Consider the following 16,496-nt stretch of genomic DNA (forward strand, 5'->3'; position numbering starts at 1 on the left):
AAGGGCCAAACTAAGTTTCGGGCCCCTCACCGCAAGGAGGACATTGAGGGGCTGGAGCGTGTCCAGAGAAGAGCAACGAAACTGGTGAGGGGTCTGGAGCACACGTCTTCTGAGGAGGGGCTGAGGGAACTGGGGGTGTTCAGCCTGGAGAAGAGGGGGCTGAGGGGAGACCTTATCACTCTCTGCAACTGCCTGACAGGAGGGTGCAGAGAGGGGGGAGTCGACCTCTTCTGTCAAGTCGCAGGTGATAGGACAAGAGGAAATGGCTTCAAGTTGCGCCAAGGGAAGTTTAGACTGGATATTAGGAAGAATTTCTTTACTGAGAGGGTCATCAGGTGTTGGAACGCGTTACTCAGGGCGGTGGTGGAGTCCCCATCCCGGGAGGGATTTAAGGGTGGTGTAGATACAGCGCTGAGGGACAGGGTTTAGTGGTGGGCTGTCAGTGTTAGGTTAAGGGTTGGACTGGATGATCTTACAGGTCTTTTCCGATCTAGGAGATTCTGATTCTAAACCCTGCACGCACAGCTCTCGCAGCCCGGTCCCGTCTGCGCTGCTGAGCTCCAGGCGGGCCTGGCGAGAGCCAAAGTAGGGAAGGCGAAGCGGCGTGTGGCTCCCAGACGCCCAGGGCGAGCTCCCTCAGCCTGCTCGTGTGGCTGCCGGGACTCGGCACGCTTCGCCATGTGCCCCTTGAGGGTTTTCTTCCTTTAAGGGTTTTATTGCTTTAATTAGATCCCTGGCTAAGGCGATTCTAATGCCCGTACAGGATGAGTCATTCAAGAGCTTGTGAGCAAGCTGTGAGGTTGAAGCATCTCCCCTTGCCGTGGCTCTCGGGGATGCCCCCGGCCGGTACGGGCTCCGCTCAGCATTTTGCTGCTGGCTCAGGAAGACTTTCTTGCAAGGGCAAAGCAGAGACCAAACTGCCGGGGGAGAGGTGCCTCCTTGTACAGGGAGGAGTGCGGTATTGAATCTTTCCCATCACTGTTGACTCTTTCTTGCTTTCCTTCTATTCCCCCCCCTGCTTTTCCCTGTTCCAGGCGTTCCTGGAGTTTCCAAGGATGCTGTAAGGTGCAGCCTGTGTTGGTACTTGGGATTCATTGTCCATAGCTCTGACAACCAGCCCAGAAAAAGCCCCCTGCACCTCTTGACCACAGTCAGCTCTTAAATTCACGAGGACCCTGGTGACCACGTGGCCCCCCTATTGCTCCGACCCAGCAGCGGTGCCTGGGAGAAGTGGATGTCCCCGGGGACCCCTGCAGATCCCCAGCAGGGGAAATTCGGGTCGGGGTGCTGCCAGCCCCACAGAGCAGGATCTGGGGGGCTGGGGGGCCGTCCCGTGCATTGTCCCACCCTCTCAGCCTCCTCTCTCCCCTTCCCCGCAGGGCTCTGCCGTCCCTCCCGGCACACGGGAAAATGAACAAGATGAAAAACTTCAAGCGGAGGTTTTCGCTCTCGGTTCCGCGGACGGAGACCATCGAGGAGTCGCTGACGGAGTTCACGGAGCAGTTCAACCAGCTCAACAACCGGAGGAATGAAGGTAGGGAGCCCCCGGGCCCCTGCTGGGGCTGGCTGGGAGCATCTGGGGTCAGCGCCGCCAGCAAGCATCTCCGCTCCAGCCCCCCCCCCGGCCTTTCTCTGGGTGTGTTGACATGAGGAAAGTTACGGCCCCTTTGTTTGTGTTGCTTTCCCCATCTATCCAGCAGGATTAATAACACCTTGTCATTAGACGATCTGATCTGAAGAGAGATTTATGCTTGCATAAGGAAAGCCTTATAGGAGGGAAAGGTCGTTGCACAAAACGGAGAGGAATGACACCTGTGTGGTTACGGGGAAAAGCGTGGGATCTCCTCCTGCCTGCCCAAAGGGGACGGTGGTGGTCGAGCCCTCCCCAGGGCTACAGGCTGCCGCTTCCACCAGCCCGAGGGGCTGCTGTGGCCGCTCAGGGGCTCGCCGAACCGTCCTTTGCTCCTGGACCCACAGCCTTGTCTCGGGGTGCAGTTTTCAAGTCCCAGGGAGGTTTAGGGTTAACGCCTCGGCGAGCTGAGCGGGGCACATGCCTTCTGCAAACAGCAGCGGTGGCTGCAGGCCGGGGCAGGCGCCGCGGTCTGGGCTACGGCACAGCGAGGGAGAGGCAGCGCCGGAGGCACGAACCGGGAGCGGATCGCGCCAAGGTGGCCGTGCACGGACAAGCAGGCAGAGCCGCTGGCAGGCAGGCCTTTGGAAACCTGAGAAAGTCAGATTTGATTCATCCAGGGGTAAATTCGCTGCTGCGGGTGTGAGGCTGCGCCGCTCCCGGCGATCACGTCGGGCGTTTGCCGCTGCCTCCTACCAAACCAGCTCCTTTGCCACCCGCCAGCCCGTTCGCCTGTGGGTGCCCTCGGCTCTGCTCAGGTCGCGCTCAGGCTCTTTTTCCCCTCACCCCGCAGCCACAATTGCTGGAAACTTTTGCTGCAAGCAGGAGCTGGGGCCGTGGCGGAATTGCCTGGCACTGGCGTCGGCCCCGGCAGGGAGGGACCGTCTCTCTGCCAGCTAACCTGCTTGAAAGAAGAGATGCACTAACCTAATTCAGAGCTGGCTTTCCTCCCTCCTGCGGCTCCCGACGCTCTTCTTTATCCCTCCAGACACCCAGGCTGCCCTGAACAGCATCCCTTCACAGCCTCCTTCCCTCCTCCCGCCCCGCACACACCTCCCCTCACACCCTAGCAAGCAGCGAGGGCTATAATTAGACTTGAGCCCTTAATTAGATGTGCAGAAGCTGTGGGGATAAAATGGCACAAGGCTAAGAAAGTCCCGGGCGCCGACAGCTGCTGCTGCTGTTGCCTTCCTTGGGGGCCCTCTGCTCTGGGATGGCTGAGCCTGGGCTCGTTATCTCCGCCGTGCAACCCGGGGCTTTGTCGGGGAGGCGATTTCCCTCTTCTTCTGCTTTAATGAAGCTTCGGTCACGGTTCTTCCTTTGCCCTTGAGTGGTGAACCAGCGCAAGCAGCATCTGCCTTTGCCCCCGGCTTTTGCTCTCGCTCCTGAGGTGGCCAGGAAAGAATAAGAGCAAAGCCAGAGCAGTCCTGGGGCAGAGCCCAGGGTGTTCCCGACCCCGTGGGAAGCGGCTGGACCAGCACTAGACCGTGACATGGTACGATTAGGAGATCCTTCTGCCTGGAGCCGGGAATGCATCAGGGGCTCGGGGTCTGCCAGCCCCAGCCGGTGGGGTGTCCCGGTGCCAGCCCCCACCGGTGGGTGCCTCCCTCCCTCCCTGCCTGCATGCGTCACATCCCGGCCCCCGCCGCAGCTCTCCCTCCCCGGTGCCCCCTCCTCCCCGGCGCAGGGTTCCCAGTTTGTACCCGAGCCCTCTCCCACGCAGGACAGGCAAAACGCGCTGTCCCCACCACCGCTCCCTCCTGCCCGAGATCTCTTGATTAAGTTTCCCGCGGGCGTTGTAAACAACCCCGAGAAGTCACCTCCACCGTGTCCTTAATCTCCATCTCCTGCGGGCTGCGGCCGTTGTTTATGAAGAGCCCTGACAGCCACATTTGTCTGAGGCATCTCTTCGGCCGTCCAACGAACCCCCCGTTGGCAGGGAACTCTTTGCCCGCAGCCCTGTGCCAGGAGGACTTGGCGGGGGCTCAGCAGAGGGAAGGTGGAGGCACCGGTGCGGGGGGGACACGAGCCCCAGCACCCCGGGGTGAGGAGGCATTCGGGCACGGTGCGGGAGTGGGATGCTTCAGATGATTCTGTGTGTAGGGGGACGGGATCATTTTGGCGGTGCTGGAGGGGGTGAGAAGGAGGTTTGTGTGAAACTGGCTCTTTTGCAGGGTTTGGCGGCGAGGTTTGGACCTACTGGGAGGTGCCCGGTCTGGAGAGGGCTCTGACTTTAGGGAAGCAGCAGTTCTCTCTGAGGTGTTGGGTCTCCTCTGCTTTACAGATGGAGCAATCAGGGTGCAAAGCGGCAAAATGACTTTGCTACCCTCGTGCAGAAAGTTTGTGGCAGGGCTGAGGCTGGAGCCATGGCAGTCACTCTCGTGCTGCTTCTCTTCCCCATGAAACAGCTTTGCTTCAGGTTTCACCTTCCTTGCTCAGGATGTCTGACCGTGCCCCTGGCTGTCTCTTCAGAGCAGGCAGATTTGCCTGCAGTGATCTTCCCTCTCCTGGTGAGCGGCCGACCCACGACAGTTCAGGCGCCGCGATCGCTCGCTCCAGAAAAGAGTGCTAATCACAGCAGAGATCAGCACATCGTTTTTGCTTTCATCACCTCACACAGCTCCTCGGGGAATTGCTTTGCAGTTTTTATTTTCCCTCCAGCATCAGAAATCACAGGTTAGCAGCATTCACGGGTCACGGCAGTCTGCAAACCCTACGCCGCGGTGGCTGTGAGTGCCTCCGCCTGTCCTTGGGCAGGAGGGCGATGCAGCGGCCAGAAGACCTGCTCAGGAGATGCTCCAAAAGCACGTGCAGAGCTGCTCTGACTCTGGCAGTGGGACAGAGTAGGTAGAAACCTGCCTGGTCTGTTGGTGGCGCGGTGGGAAATCCCCAGCTCTGTCCTCTCCATCATGACCTCACCCACGGAGGCTGATAAAACGCGACCTGAGAGAAGCAGAGCTGGCAAATGGAAAAGCAAACAGCTCTCCAGCCTGGCCACATCCCGTCCTGGGCAGTGTCACCTTGATGGAGGCTGACGAGGCAGAGGGGGTGCCTGTGGTCAGAGCCTAACTTGCTCACAGCCTACCCTGGGGGCTCCGACAGCCCCCCGCCCTTCCGGCCTTCGGGGTGCAAGGCCACAAAGAAGTGATGATGAGGGGGAGGAAGGAGGATGAATAATCCCAGCTCTGAGTGCATCCCGCCCCTGGGCTGCACCGCCTCTCCTCGGCCACGGCGGCTGCTCAGCTGCAGAGGCAGAGGTGGAAGAAAGCCTCTGGGTTAAGGAGAGCCCAGGCTGGGCTCTGTGCCACATCGCATACCCTCGATGAAGGCCAGCTCCATCCCCGCATCCTCGGACGTGGGGAACCTTCTCCATGGCTGCTCCAGCCGCGCATTAAGGGGCTCTTTCCTTTCTTCTTGGGCTTCCTCTGGCACGTGTTCCTCTCCGTACTCCAGATTTTCAGAGGGACCAAGTCTCAGTGTCCCCCATTTGCTTTGATAAGAGCTGATGGCATTAGCAACAGCTCACGTCTGCGCCAGGGCTTCACCCTGACACAGCTCCTGCCCCGTCTGTCCTCTGAGGCCAAATAAGGTCTCGGTGTTTGGGCTGCAGAGCCTGCGGAGCTCCCGGTTTGCGATGGCATAAATCAGAGCCAGATCCGGCCTTCGGGGTGCAAGGCCACAAAGAAGTGATGATGAGGGGGAGGAAGGAGGATGAATAATCCCAGCTCTGAGTGCAGCCCTGCCCCCTGAGTGTAACGGAGCTTTGAGAGGAGAGTTCACGCTTAGCAAAGTAATTAAAAGTTCTAAGTCAGGCAAGCAGTGAAGGGTTCTGGCCCCTTTTCTTGGGAGATCAAAGCTTGCTTTGGCAGAGGCAGTGTTTAAATATATTTATAAAAAAAGGCGGGAGGCTCGTCAAAGGCAGCCGCCGTGTCTGCGGTCTCCCTTTAATTTGCTTTGATATCCCATGCAGCCTCATTATGTGCAGTGTCAGGGCTCACCCTAATCCACATGAAATGCCGAGCAGAATCAAACAGGCCCCACTTTTGCACGCCCACAGCTTCACGTCTCCTCCCGTGAGCACCCGGCGAGGTCCTCCGAGCCCGGGGGCAACCCCGGCCCTGCGGGAGCATCGCTGCGGGACTGGGTATCCCGGGTGCTGTGGGCACCTCGCGGTGACGCGGGATGGGTGGGGTGGCACATCCCGCCTCTCCTCTCTGGCCCCAGGGCAGCCAAAACACCTTTCTCCTCACCTCTGCAAGCCTCCTGTGTGTTTTTACGTGCTTTTCCCATCCATTCACATCTTTTGCGTATCCCAGTCCCCTTTGGGTGCGCTGGAACACCCAGGTTGCCATCTTACCTCTGGCTTTACGTCTGATGCTCTTGTAGATGCGGAGAGACTGACACGAGCCGACCTGGTGGGCTGCTGGTTCAGCCGGGCGCTGCTGCTGGTTTGCAGCTTTCGGGGACAGGCTGCATCTTTTACCAAGAGTTCGGGTTTGTTTACCTATGGGAACCAGCACGAATTCACCCAAACTGTCATTTAAAGTGGGTTAGTTGAACTCCGTTCAGTCAGATTTTAAATGGCCTTTGGGGTTTTTTCAGATAAGTTGCTTAGGAAGTGAGCAAGTTAAAAAGATTTGATTCGGTTTAATTGAGCCACGTTAATTTTATACCCGTGGTTAATTCCGGGTAAGTTTCCGAACTGTTCCTGCACAGACAGATGGCCAGAAAGCGACAGGGACCAGAGTCCCGCAGCAGTCCTGGGAGGAGGGGTGACTCTATGCCTCGTTCTTGCCTGTCTGCCCAAAACCTCCTGGCACTGTTTCAGACCCTCCCGAGCCCAGGGGCATGGGCTGAACCCGTCCCTTAGGCGCGGGCTGTCTATCGAGGACAGCCTGCATCCCTTAGCTCGCGGCTCCCCTGGTTCCCCAGTGACCATGGCACGAAACCGCATCTTTTCCCAGGTCACTTGCCTGCCACCTCTCATCCGTCAGATGAGCAAACTGCAGCCAGGTCCCAGCCCTGCTCACCACCCCGTGAAAGCCAGCCCTCCCTCTCCAGGCTTCGGCAATGAGATCATCGCTGGCTGCCTGAGCGCGTTGGGATCCGTGCGCTGAAATCTGCGTTATCCACAGCGGGGGATTGTCTCCGTGCAGCTCAGGGAAAGGGCTTGGCGAGGGGCAGGGCTCCGTTCGGGGCATCACAGGTCCTCCCTGGGGAGTTTCCCTCCTGCAAAGCTCCTGCTTGCTCTGGGGAAGTGACTGCAGGGTGCCTGGATGCGTGGGGGACACCGGTCCTCTTGGACCCTGGAGGCCTTGCGTACTTGGAGGGTGGCTGCAAAGGTTAGATGAGAAGGGAGAGAGCTGTGTGGCCACCGGGAAGGGGACAAAATGGTCGTCCCTGCTTGGCCCCACACCGTTTCAGAGAGAGACGCGTCCCTCCCGTGGGGAGATGGTGCTCCTCCATCCCAGCACACCCAGTGAGCTCTGCCTCCTTCTGAAGGGACTGCAGTGATGGGACGAGGGGGAACAGTTTTAAACTGAAAGAGGGGAGATTTAGATTAGATATTAGGAAGAACTTCTTCCCTGTGCAGGCGGTGACCCCCGGCGCAGGGTGCCCCGAGAAGCTGTGGCTGCCCCATCCCTGGAGGTGCTCAAGGCCGGGTTGTACGGGGCTGGGAGCAACCGGGGCTGGGGGGAGGTGTCCCTGCCTGGGGCAGGGGGGGGCACTGGGTGGTCTTCAAGGTCCCTTCCAACCCAAACCATTCTGTGATTCTATGAATGGTCCCTTGGAAACAGCATCCGTGTGAACTGGGGGAATCCACTTCCCTGGGGTCCGGGTGACCTGCGCTGAACTTGTCAGTGTTTTGCTGTGCCACTGTCTGAGTCGCTGCGTGCCAGAATATTCCTGCCAACCCGGCATTAATTACAGAGTGAGGAGGTTTAAGTGCAAGCCTCAAACTGGAGACCAGAGGGAGCTCAATGGCTTATTTTGTTCTGATTTCTTGCTCCTTTCAGGGTTTCTTGGGCTCAGTGAGGCTTCACACCTGGGGTCCCAAGAGAAGAGTTATTTTTCTGAGCTGCTTTGGTTTTCAAGGGAGCTTTTGTGCTTCTCGGGACTGTGTGTCTGGCTCAGCGCAGCAGGTCGGGGCAGGACAGCCTGGAGTGTTTTGTTTTGCAATAAGTGACTCTGCAGCTGTTAATCCCCAACACCTTCTGAGAAATGGTCACATCCTTGGAGGAAAGTACCCTGATGGCTGTTAGTTTTGGTGGTTCCTGAGGCCGATTAGGTACGTGTGCTCCCCAGCGGCAGGGCTCTCTTTCTCTTTTGCTTTTGTACAGACCCAGCACAGAGGGATCCAGAGCCCCGGCCGGTGTTCCTAAAGTGCAAATCGCGTTTTGTCCGGTGTGACGTTGGTGAAGATAAGGCTGGGAAGTTCAGAAGAATACTCACCCGTGCAAAACCCCGTGGTGCCGCTGCAGGGCTGCTGGGCAGTGCTGGATTGGGACGTGGGAGATCTGGGCGGCTTTGGGTGTGAAGCGGTTCCCCTCTCTGCATCCCCCTCCCCGTCCGTCAAAAGAGCCCTCCGCTGCAGGGGCTGTGTGAGGGTGCTTTGGGGGTGCTGCTGAGCAGAGCTGCGCGGGTGGCCGTGCACCAGGAGCCTGGAGCAGAAAGCAAGCGTTCCCTCTGCCTCCTGGGTGTGGAGAAGGACTTTGCCGTGGCCCCAGAGCGTTTCGGGTCCGCCATGCCCTGCTCTCACTCTCTTTTCTCCGAAGCAAGTGCCTTGGGACTTGGCACTTCTGCTGCCGCTCCAGCAGCTCACTCTCCCCTCTCTTTGTCCTCAGACCTGGCTCAAGGGCACCTGCAGCTGGGACACCTGGGCAGGGACTTCCGAGCGGACACCAGCCCCATCTCCCCCTCCGAGGTGGAAGGCCAGTCCCCGATGGCCGTGCGCTACCGCAACAACAACCAGCGCCGCTTCTCCATGGAGGCAAGTACTGCTGCAGGCTGGAGCGGGCAGAGGGGACGTGGCAAGTACCGGTTGTCACCTGCCTGCTGGCTGCAGGAGCCGGTGTTTGATTCGTGGGGACCTGGCAGTCTCAGGCATGAGCCCTGACGTCCTCTTGGGTGCACTCGACACGACTCCCACGGTACCTGGCAAAGCCCAGCGCACGTCCCCGTGCACACACCCCTTCCCTTGTCCTTTGACAAAGCGTCCCACGGATGCTGCACCCGTTGCTTCGGCATTAATATCCGCTCTGGTTAGAGAGCACTTCCCCTTGAATGTCTCCGTACAGTCCTCCTTTCATCAGATGCATTCACCACCCGCTCTTCTGGCCCTCTCCGCAGGATGTCAGCAAGCGTCTCTCCCTGCCCATGGACATCCGCCTGCCCCCCGAGTTCTTGCAGAAGCTGCAGATGGAGAGCCCGGAGTTCCCCAAGCACCTCAGCAGGATGTCGCGACGGGCTTCCCTCGTAAGTCTCACCGTGCAGAGCGAGCAGGGCCAGGCACGTCTCGCTTCATGCACACAGGTCCTGACCAGCAGATGCATGTGCTGGTTGCCACCCACCGGTGCAGCCGTGCCCCGCTGTGTGAGCTGCCTTGTACCCGCTGCGTGTCACACGCACACGCATCCCTGCCCATGCAGATCCCTTTCTGCACACATTCCCCCCACTGTGCACATACGCGTCTCTTCCCCCCGTCGCTCCTCCACATGCACATCTGTGAACAGCTGTGCACATCCCCAGGGCTCCACGTTCCTTCGCTCACCTCTGCACGGACCTGACTTTCCTCTTGGCCTGGCTCCTTCCAAACGGGAGGAGGTGGGAAACCTCCTGTGGTTTAGCAAGTGCTGGAGCCTCGGCTAGTTGAAACGCAAATGCCGATAAATAATTTGCATTAGAATTGGCATTTCAGTTCCTCTGCTGCAGAGCATCAGCATATGTAGGAGCAAAAACCCGGTTTACAGATGTGCGAACATGTGTGTGTCGTGCTGCCCGGGGGTGCTCAGTGCTGTACAGACCCCGCAGCGAGGGCTCGGCGGGCGCCTTCAGATCTGGCGTGCCTGTGCAGAGGGAGGGAGGAGAAAAGGAGAGCCTGCGTTTACCTGCTTGTTCTGTCTGATCACTAAAATAGACGCGGCTGCAGCAACGTGCCGTTAATATTCAGGGTCCCCTCCATGAATAAGGAATGCTCCTGCAAAACTCGCGGTATGGCTCTGGGGGGTGTACGGCACCTCCGATGGCAGCAGGCACTTCATTTCGCTGCTCAGGACAGGTCTGTTCCCAGGGCACGCAGAGGGTTTGGGAAAGCCAAAAAGGAGTTAAAAACCCCCACTATGTTCCCCTCGGATTTGCCGGTCCAAATCCCGCCTGCGTGAGCGAGAAAGCAGCTTCCCAGCTGCGTGTGGCAGCTCGTGAGAGCATGGTGGTCCGGTCAGTGGCCGGAAAAAGTGGCAAGGAAAAAGCCTTCCCGTGGGGCAGCTGTGGGCAGCGGCGGGGGGGGCTGCGAGAGCACCCCAGACCTGGGGCTGCCGGTTCTGCAGGCAGAGCCCTGGGGGGTCCCTCAGTGCCTCCCCCCGGGGGACCCTGTCCCTGCCCAGCCTCGTGCCACTGCTGATGGAGAGATGTCCCTCCAGCTCCGTCTGCCCGTGGCCGGCAGCGCGGCACGGCATCGGCGCTGGCGCAGGAGAGGGGCAGCGCTGGGGGGGCTTTTCCCTGGGCTGGAGTCAGAGCTGGCTGCTGCGCTGGGACTGCGCCGACGCAAACGTATATTGTGGGTGAATGACACCCGTTTATTAAACTTAAGGAGCAGTGATTTCCCCTGCTGTGCTGGGAGCCATCCCCTGCCCCGGCAGGTCATCCAAACGAACCGAGGAGGTATCTCTGTCCCCACAGAAAACTGCATTTCCAGGGGTCGGCTAGGAGCGGCACCGAAATCCGTGGCCTTGCAGTGGGTTGCCCTTCTTCCCCTGGGTACACGAGAGCAGGGCTCAGCGATGCGTTAAAGAGTTACTCTTCCAAATGGGAAAATGTCCCTTTCCCACTCGATTTGAGCGGCGCACAGAGGAATGAACGGAGTCACAGTAAAGACCAGCACGTAGCAGAGCAACTCCCGAAAAGGGCCGGGCATCGGCAGCAGGATCCCACGAGGCTTCTCCCATAGAAAGGGCATCGGCTTTTGGCAAACCGCAGCTCCCGTTGGGCTCAGCCGCTGCTGGGTGCTGTCAGGGTGGTGGGTGCGAGGAGCCGGGAGCCGGGGGGTGGCAGTGGGATGGGGCGGAGGTGGCGGCTGCGGTTGCCCCGGGGCACAGCGGGCAGGCGCCGTCCGCGTCGCTGAAGCAGCCGGTGGGTTGTGAAGGTGTTCTGATGGATTGCCTGGTCGCCCGCACGGCTTCTCCAGGAAAGTAATGGACATTATGTACTTATACCAGCTGGGCTGCTGCGTGCAAACGCCTGCCGTGATGGATCTGCCCCCGAGGCTGTTTCTCTCCGGTGTCCTTGACCTTCCCCCCACGCCGAGGTGAAGCCATCCCTGGATAAGATCCCTCTCAATTACGTTTTCCTTTCTCTCTTACAGTCAGATATTGGGTTTGGGAAGATGGAAACCTATGTTAAACTGGATAAACTGGGAGAGGTGAGTAGACTACCAAACCCCTGTAAGGATTTAAATGAAGCTAGAAGGGCAGCTTGAGATGCAAAGGGCACAGTAGCCCAATTTCTTCATATCTAGCAACTTTGAGACCAAGTTCAGACTTGGCTCTGTAGCTTCGAAAGATGTTTTCTCCAAAGGTTCTGGAGTGTGTCGGTGTTGTGCCACCGTGCTAAATGGTCTCCAGGGCTTGTATTTTCTCTCTCCCCACCCAGGGCACTTATGCCACTGTCTTCAAGGGACGCAGCAAGCTGACCGAAAACCTCGTTGCCCTGAAGGAAATCCGCCTGGAGCACGAGGAAGGGGCACCTTGCACGGCCATCCGGGAAGGTGAGGGCAGGAGGGGCTTTTCCCCATCACAGCCCTCATGAGCAATGCCGGGTCGCAGGCGGGTTTGGGACGGGTGGTGGAGGTGGACATCTCCTGCAGTCACGCAGAGGACAGCCCCGGGTCCTGCTGCCCCAACCTGCCGTCTCCTCTCCTTGCAGTGTCGCTGCTGAAGAACCTGAAACACGCCAACATCGTGACCCTGCACGACATCATCCACACGGAGCGTTCCCTCACCCTCGTCTTCGAGTACCTGGTGGGTCCGGGGGGGTTTTAAGCGGGAACGGGGGGACGGATACCTTTCCACGGGGGGGTGATGGGGCCCGAGGGAGGGACAGGCTGACGCATGCTTCCCGCTGCAGGACAACGACCTCAAGCAGTACCTCGATAACTGTGGGAACCTGATGAGCGTGCACAACGTGAAGGTAAGACGGTGCTGCCTGGGACCCCGTAACCCTGCCTCTCCCTGCACGCGGGGAGCTCACCCTGAGTGCATCCCCGGGTGGTGAGGCTGGATACCCTTCTCTCTTCAGTTCAGCCTTCTTACTCTTCTTTGACCTTTTTCAGCCCTCTCTGATGCTCCACCACCATTTCTCCAGTCACTGCTGCCTTAAATAAAATTACTGTGCATGCAGGCTTTGTTCATCCCCTTTTCTGGATTGCTGGTGATGGGCCCGAACACTTGTCTACAGTGTGTCCCACCCCAGGCCAGCTTCGAGGGGTCTTTCCTGGCCAGGAGTTTGAGAGCCCTTGAGGCAGAGTCGCCTGTGGTGCCCCGTGTCCCCGTGCTAAATGCGATCCCCTTCTCCTCCCCCCAGATCTTCATGTTCCAGCTGCTGCGTGGTCTGGCTTACTGTCACGGGAGAAAGATCCTGCACCGAGACCTCAAACCCCAGAACCTGCTCATCAACGAGAGAGGAGAGCTCAAGCTGGCTGACTTCGGTAGGTGGGCTTCCCTGGGGGACATGCAGCATCGCAAGGAGGTGCGGCGAGGTGCGGCTCCTTGATGCCCATCCCTTTCGTCCTCAGGACTAGCCAGAGCCAAGTCAGTCCCTACCAAAACGTATTCCAATGAAGTGGTCACGCTGTGGTACCGCCCCCCCGACGTCCTGCTGGGATCTACCGAATATTCCACACCCATCGATATGTGGTGAGCCGCGGCTCCAAACCGACCTTCCCGGGGTCTCCGAGAGGGTGGGTCAGGGCATTTCCACCTGTCTGCCGGTGCGGCACCGTACGTGCCCACAGTGTTGGTTACGCCAGAGGGTGGTGGGCTCTCCCAGAGGCCGTGCTGTTTTCCGTGTCCCCTGGGGCTCCGGGTCTTTGGAACGTGCTCTCCACATCGGGGGTGAGTGGTTACCTGTAGCAGAGAAGGGACACAGCTCCTGGAGCTCGTTTCCCTCTCCAGGAACCTCAGCCCTGGCCGAGGGGTGGTGGGGCGTCCACAGGGCTTCTCCCTCACTAACCCCAGAGCCTCTGCTGCCGCTCTAGGGGCGTTGGGTGCATCCACTACGAGATGGTCACCGGGCGGCCCATGTTCCCCGGCTCCACGGTGAAAGAAGAGCTGCATTTGATCTTCAGGCTGTTGGGTGAGTCTTCTGCTGTCTCCCGGATCCCCACGCGAGGGCAGTGCCTGACTGTAGGAGCGGTGACACAGCGCAGCCTCGGGAGCCCGGCGGGAGCCCGTGGGCAGGCGGCGTGGGCAGGCGTGGGCAGGCAGCGTGGGCAGGCGGCGTGGGCAGGCGTGGGCAGGCAGCGTGGGCAGGCGGCGTGGGCAGGCAGCGTGGGCAGAGCCTGCCCGCAGCCCCCCTCCTTGCAGGCTTGTAGTCAGCAGAGGGGTGATGGCGAGGGGCTCCGTGGGATGCGGGGGAAATCCGTGCCCTCTCTCCCGGGCAGGACTCGCGGGCGTCAGGCTGTTCTCTCCGCAGCGAATGAGTGTGACGGGTTTCCCTCTCTCCCCCTCCCAGGAACCCCAACAGAAGACACCTGGCCTGGCATAACATCCAACGAGGAGTTCAAGGCTTACAATTTCACGCAGTACCGAGCCCAGCCGTTAATAAACCACGCCCCAAGGTATCTCCTCGAGCAGGGACATGGTGGGCTTGTGCTGGTCGTGAAGGGGAGCCCGGGGACACCAGTTTCGTTTCCTCTTTGTGGGGTGGCAGCTTCTGAGCGCAGCTGCGCACGGGAAGGTCCTGGCTGCCACTTGTCCCTTGCATTGGCTATTGCAATGTCTCCTGGGTGCAATGATGCTCCATTTTTTGTTTCCTCCTTCTCTCAGGCTGGACTCAGAAGGCATTGACTTGCTGATGAACCTCCTTCTGGTGAGTGGCGGAGCAGTGCAGGTGGATCTGCTGAAGTGAAGGTACTCTGACTGCCCTTACACAGGCAGCAGAGGAGCTGTGACTGCTGAATAAGCCATGTCCCTACAGCTATGGCCTTGTCGATCCTACCCCAAACCACCTCCCGCTAAGGATGGTGAACCGTCCTTCACCCTGTGTCCTCTCGCACACAAGTGAGAGGACACAAACCTGATGATCCATAAGGTACGATGTGGCCGCTGCACTATGGCCACGTGGTGTGTGCTCGCCCTTGCGCACGTGCAGATGGCACCGGGAATTGCCTGCACACCCCCATGGCGTGCCCAGCGTTTGGACACGCTGTCACCCACGCAGCACGCGGAATTCCTTGGGTGCTCACATGTGCATGGGTGCACAGATGTGTGCGCACCCTGTACGGGGCCTCTGTGCCGTCTCGCACGTGCAGACTGTGTGTAATTGCCTTTCTCTGGGGCTTTGCGCAGTACGAAGCCAAAGGCCGGATTTCGGCGGAGGCGGCCCTGCGGCACGCTTACTTCAAGAGCCTGGGGGAGCGGGTGCATCTCCTGCCTGACAGTAAGTGCGCGCTGTCTTCGTGCCAGGGGGATGCGGAGCAGAGCGGTGCTCTCCGTCCCGAGGGTGGGGGTTTGCAGGCGGGTCTCTTCCACAAGAGAGACCCTCTTGTCTTGGCTCACTCGGAGCTGCTCCCGCAGCAGGGTGGGGTGGGAGCCTGGTGGCTGCGAGCGCGAGAAACCATTTGGGAAGGACGGTGTAGGGCAGGAGCGTGAGAGAAACGCTCTGGTGAGGTGCAGTGCTGCGGTCGGGCACTGCCATCTCTCCCGGCTGCGGGTTTGCAGAGCGCTGCCGGCTCTGCCAGCTGGACTGACCCCTCTCTCTCTGCCCCCTCTGCCTAGACGCCTCCATCTTCTCCCTGAAGGAGATCCAGCTTCAGAAGGACCCTGGCTACCGAGCCTCAGCCTTTCAGCAGTCAGGTAGGACTGGGGAGAATCACGCTGACCTCTCCCAGATGGTGCCGCAGGCTGCGCTGGCACTGGGGTTACTCCCGGTGGGTCCCACATAAGAAAAAGCCAAACCTGCGCCCTGCTCCCTGCTTCAGTCCACAACTTACCCCTGGGGCATCCTTGCTTGTCACCTACCGTGGTACCAAAGTCACATCTAGGTGCCCTGAGGCACAGGTCCCTCTATGAGTGCTGTGGGCTTGTAACCTCCTAACCCAGAGCGCCGCAGGGCTCAGCATCTCTGCAAAGTGCCGCTCTCCGTCTGACCTCTCTGACCCATCTCTCTCTCTCTCTTCCCCAGCCCGAGGGAAGAACAGGAGGCAGAGTATATTTTAAACTTGGATCTCGTGTTCCCCTTGTCACCATGGAGATCAAAGCACTGAGAAAGGAGACGGCAACACGCTCCCACCTGACCCACCGCAGAATTACTGACTCGAGCAGGACGATGCTGAAGCGCCCTTGGCCGCAGCCTCTCCCCTGCCCGTCCCCACAACCACAGCCCCTAGCAGCTGCTGTCGATGGACCTGTGGCCTTTTTCCCCTCTTATTTTCATGTTGCCCCCATCAGACGTGAGCTGCCACCCTCTGTGCCGGTGCTGTGGTGAGGAGCTGCCCTGGGCATTGCCCGGAGCGCAGGATCGTGCGCTGCTCCAGGGAGCCGCTCGCTGCCCTTGGGGGGATGAGCCGGGCACGGGGAGGTTTTGTGAGCAGAGGGTGGTATCTCCAAAGCTGGGCTGTGGCTCCCGGCCACAGGCATTCCTGAAAACCTACCTTTGCTCAGACAACCTGCTCTGCACCCCCTGTTTCTTGGGGAGACGCTTTGTGGCCCCGTTCCGAGCCGGGGGCATGACCCAGCCTGGCACCGGAGAGACTGCGCTGCAGCACAAACGCCGGGGCAGCGCTCCCTTATCTGCCCTTGCCTCTGCCTGCATGACCCCTCGTCTCTCCCCATCTTTGGTACCCGAATCCCGACGAGGATGCAGCAGCTGGCAGGAGGCGGCTTTTCCACTTGCTTCCCCCAGCGTCTCGCCCTCCTTGCCAACCTTGCTTTTCCAAATTCGGTCAGCCGGCTGCTCCCCAGGGATGTCCCGAGCTGAGAGCAAGGGCTGGCTTAGCCCGGGGTGCGGGTACCTGCGGTGGAGCTGTGCGGAAGCGGGGCCGTGCGAGCATCGGCACCGTGCTGCCTCCCGTCGCTGTGCCGAGCCCTTCGGCCAGCCGGCCCTGGGCATGGATGGGATGTCCCCTTTCTCATGGCTGAGCCTGTCACCCCCCCCCCCCACCCTGTCACCCTCTCTGCCATCGTCACAAGGGGCAGGATGCAGTTCCCAGCCGGGATCCCAGGAGCGCAGCTCCCCCTGTCCCATGGCGGAGCCCCACGCGACGTGGCAGAGCCCGAGACGCGCAGTCTCTCCGTACCAAAGCGTCGCACACACCCACCTCAGTGCATTTCTACCCGGAGGAAGGGGGAGAGGTGCCAATCCTCCCACAGCTCAGCTGTGGGGACCAGAAATAGACCCGGAGAGAAAAAAATCATCCCTCAAACCTCGTCGC

General features: G+C 59.8%; 1 protein-coding gene across 1 annotated transcript; it reads left to right on the top strand.

Annotated features, from left to right (window-relative positions):
• Positions 1 to 1,410: 1,410 nt before the first annotated feature.
• CDK18 (cyclin dependent kinase 18) lies at positions 1,411 to 15,282 on the top strand (the record flags this gene model as incomplete). The annotated part of the gene is made up of 15 exons (XM_082494434.1): positions 1,411 to 1,534; positions 8,476 to 8,621; positions 8,981 to 9,106; positions 11,211 to 11,267; positions 11,498 to 11,612; positions 11,771 to 11,865; positions 11,972 to 12,034; positions 12,428 to 12,551; positions 12,639 to 12,759; positions 13,101 to 13,198; positions 13,577 to 13,682; positions 13,891 to 13,933; positions 14,413 to 14,503; positions 14,842 to 14,919; positions 15,248 to 15,282. 15 exons carry the CDS (start codon positions 1,411 to 1,413, stop codon positions 15,280 to 15,282), a joined length of 1,422 nt encoding a protein of 473 aa, XP_082350560.1.
• Positions 15,283 to 16,496: the final 1,214 nt, after the last annotated feature.

This window comes from Vanellus vanellus, assembly GCF_965231255.1.
Source record: "Vanellus vanellus genome assembly, chromosome: 23".
In the NCBI taxonomy this organism is placed as follows: domain Eukaryota; kingdom Metazoa; phylum Chordata; class Aves; order Charadriiformes; family Charadriidae; genus Vanellus; species Vanellus vanellus.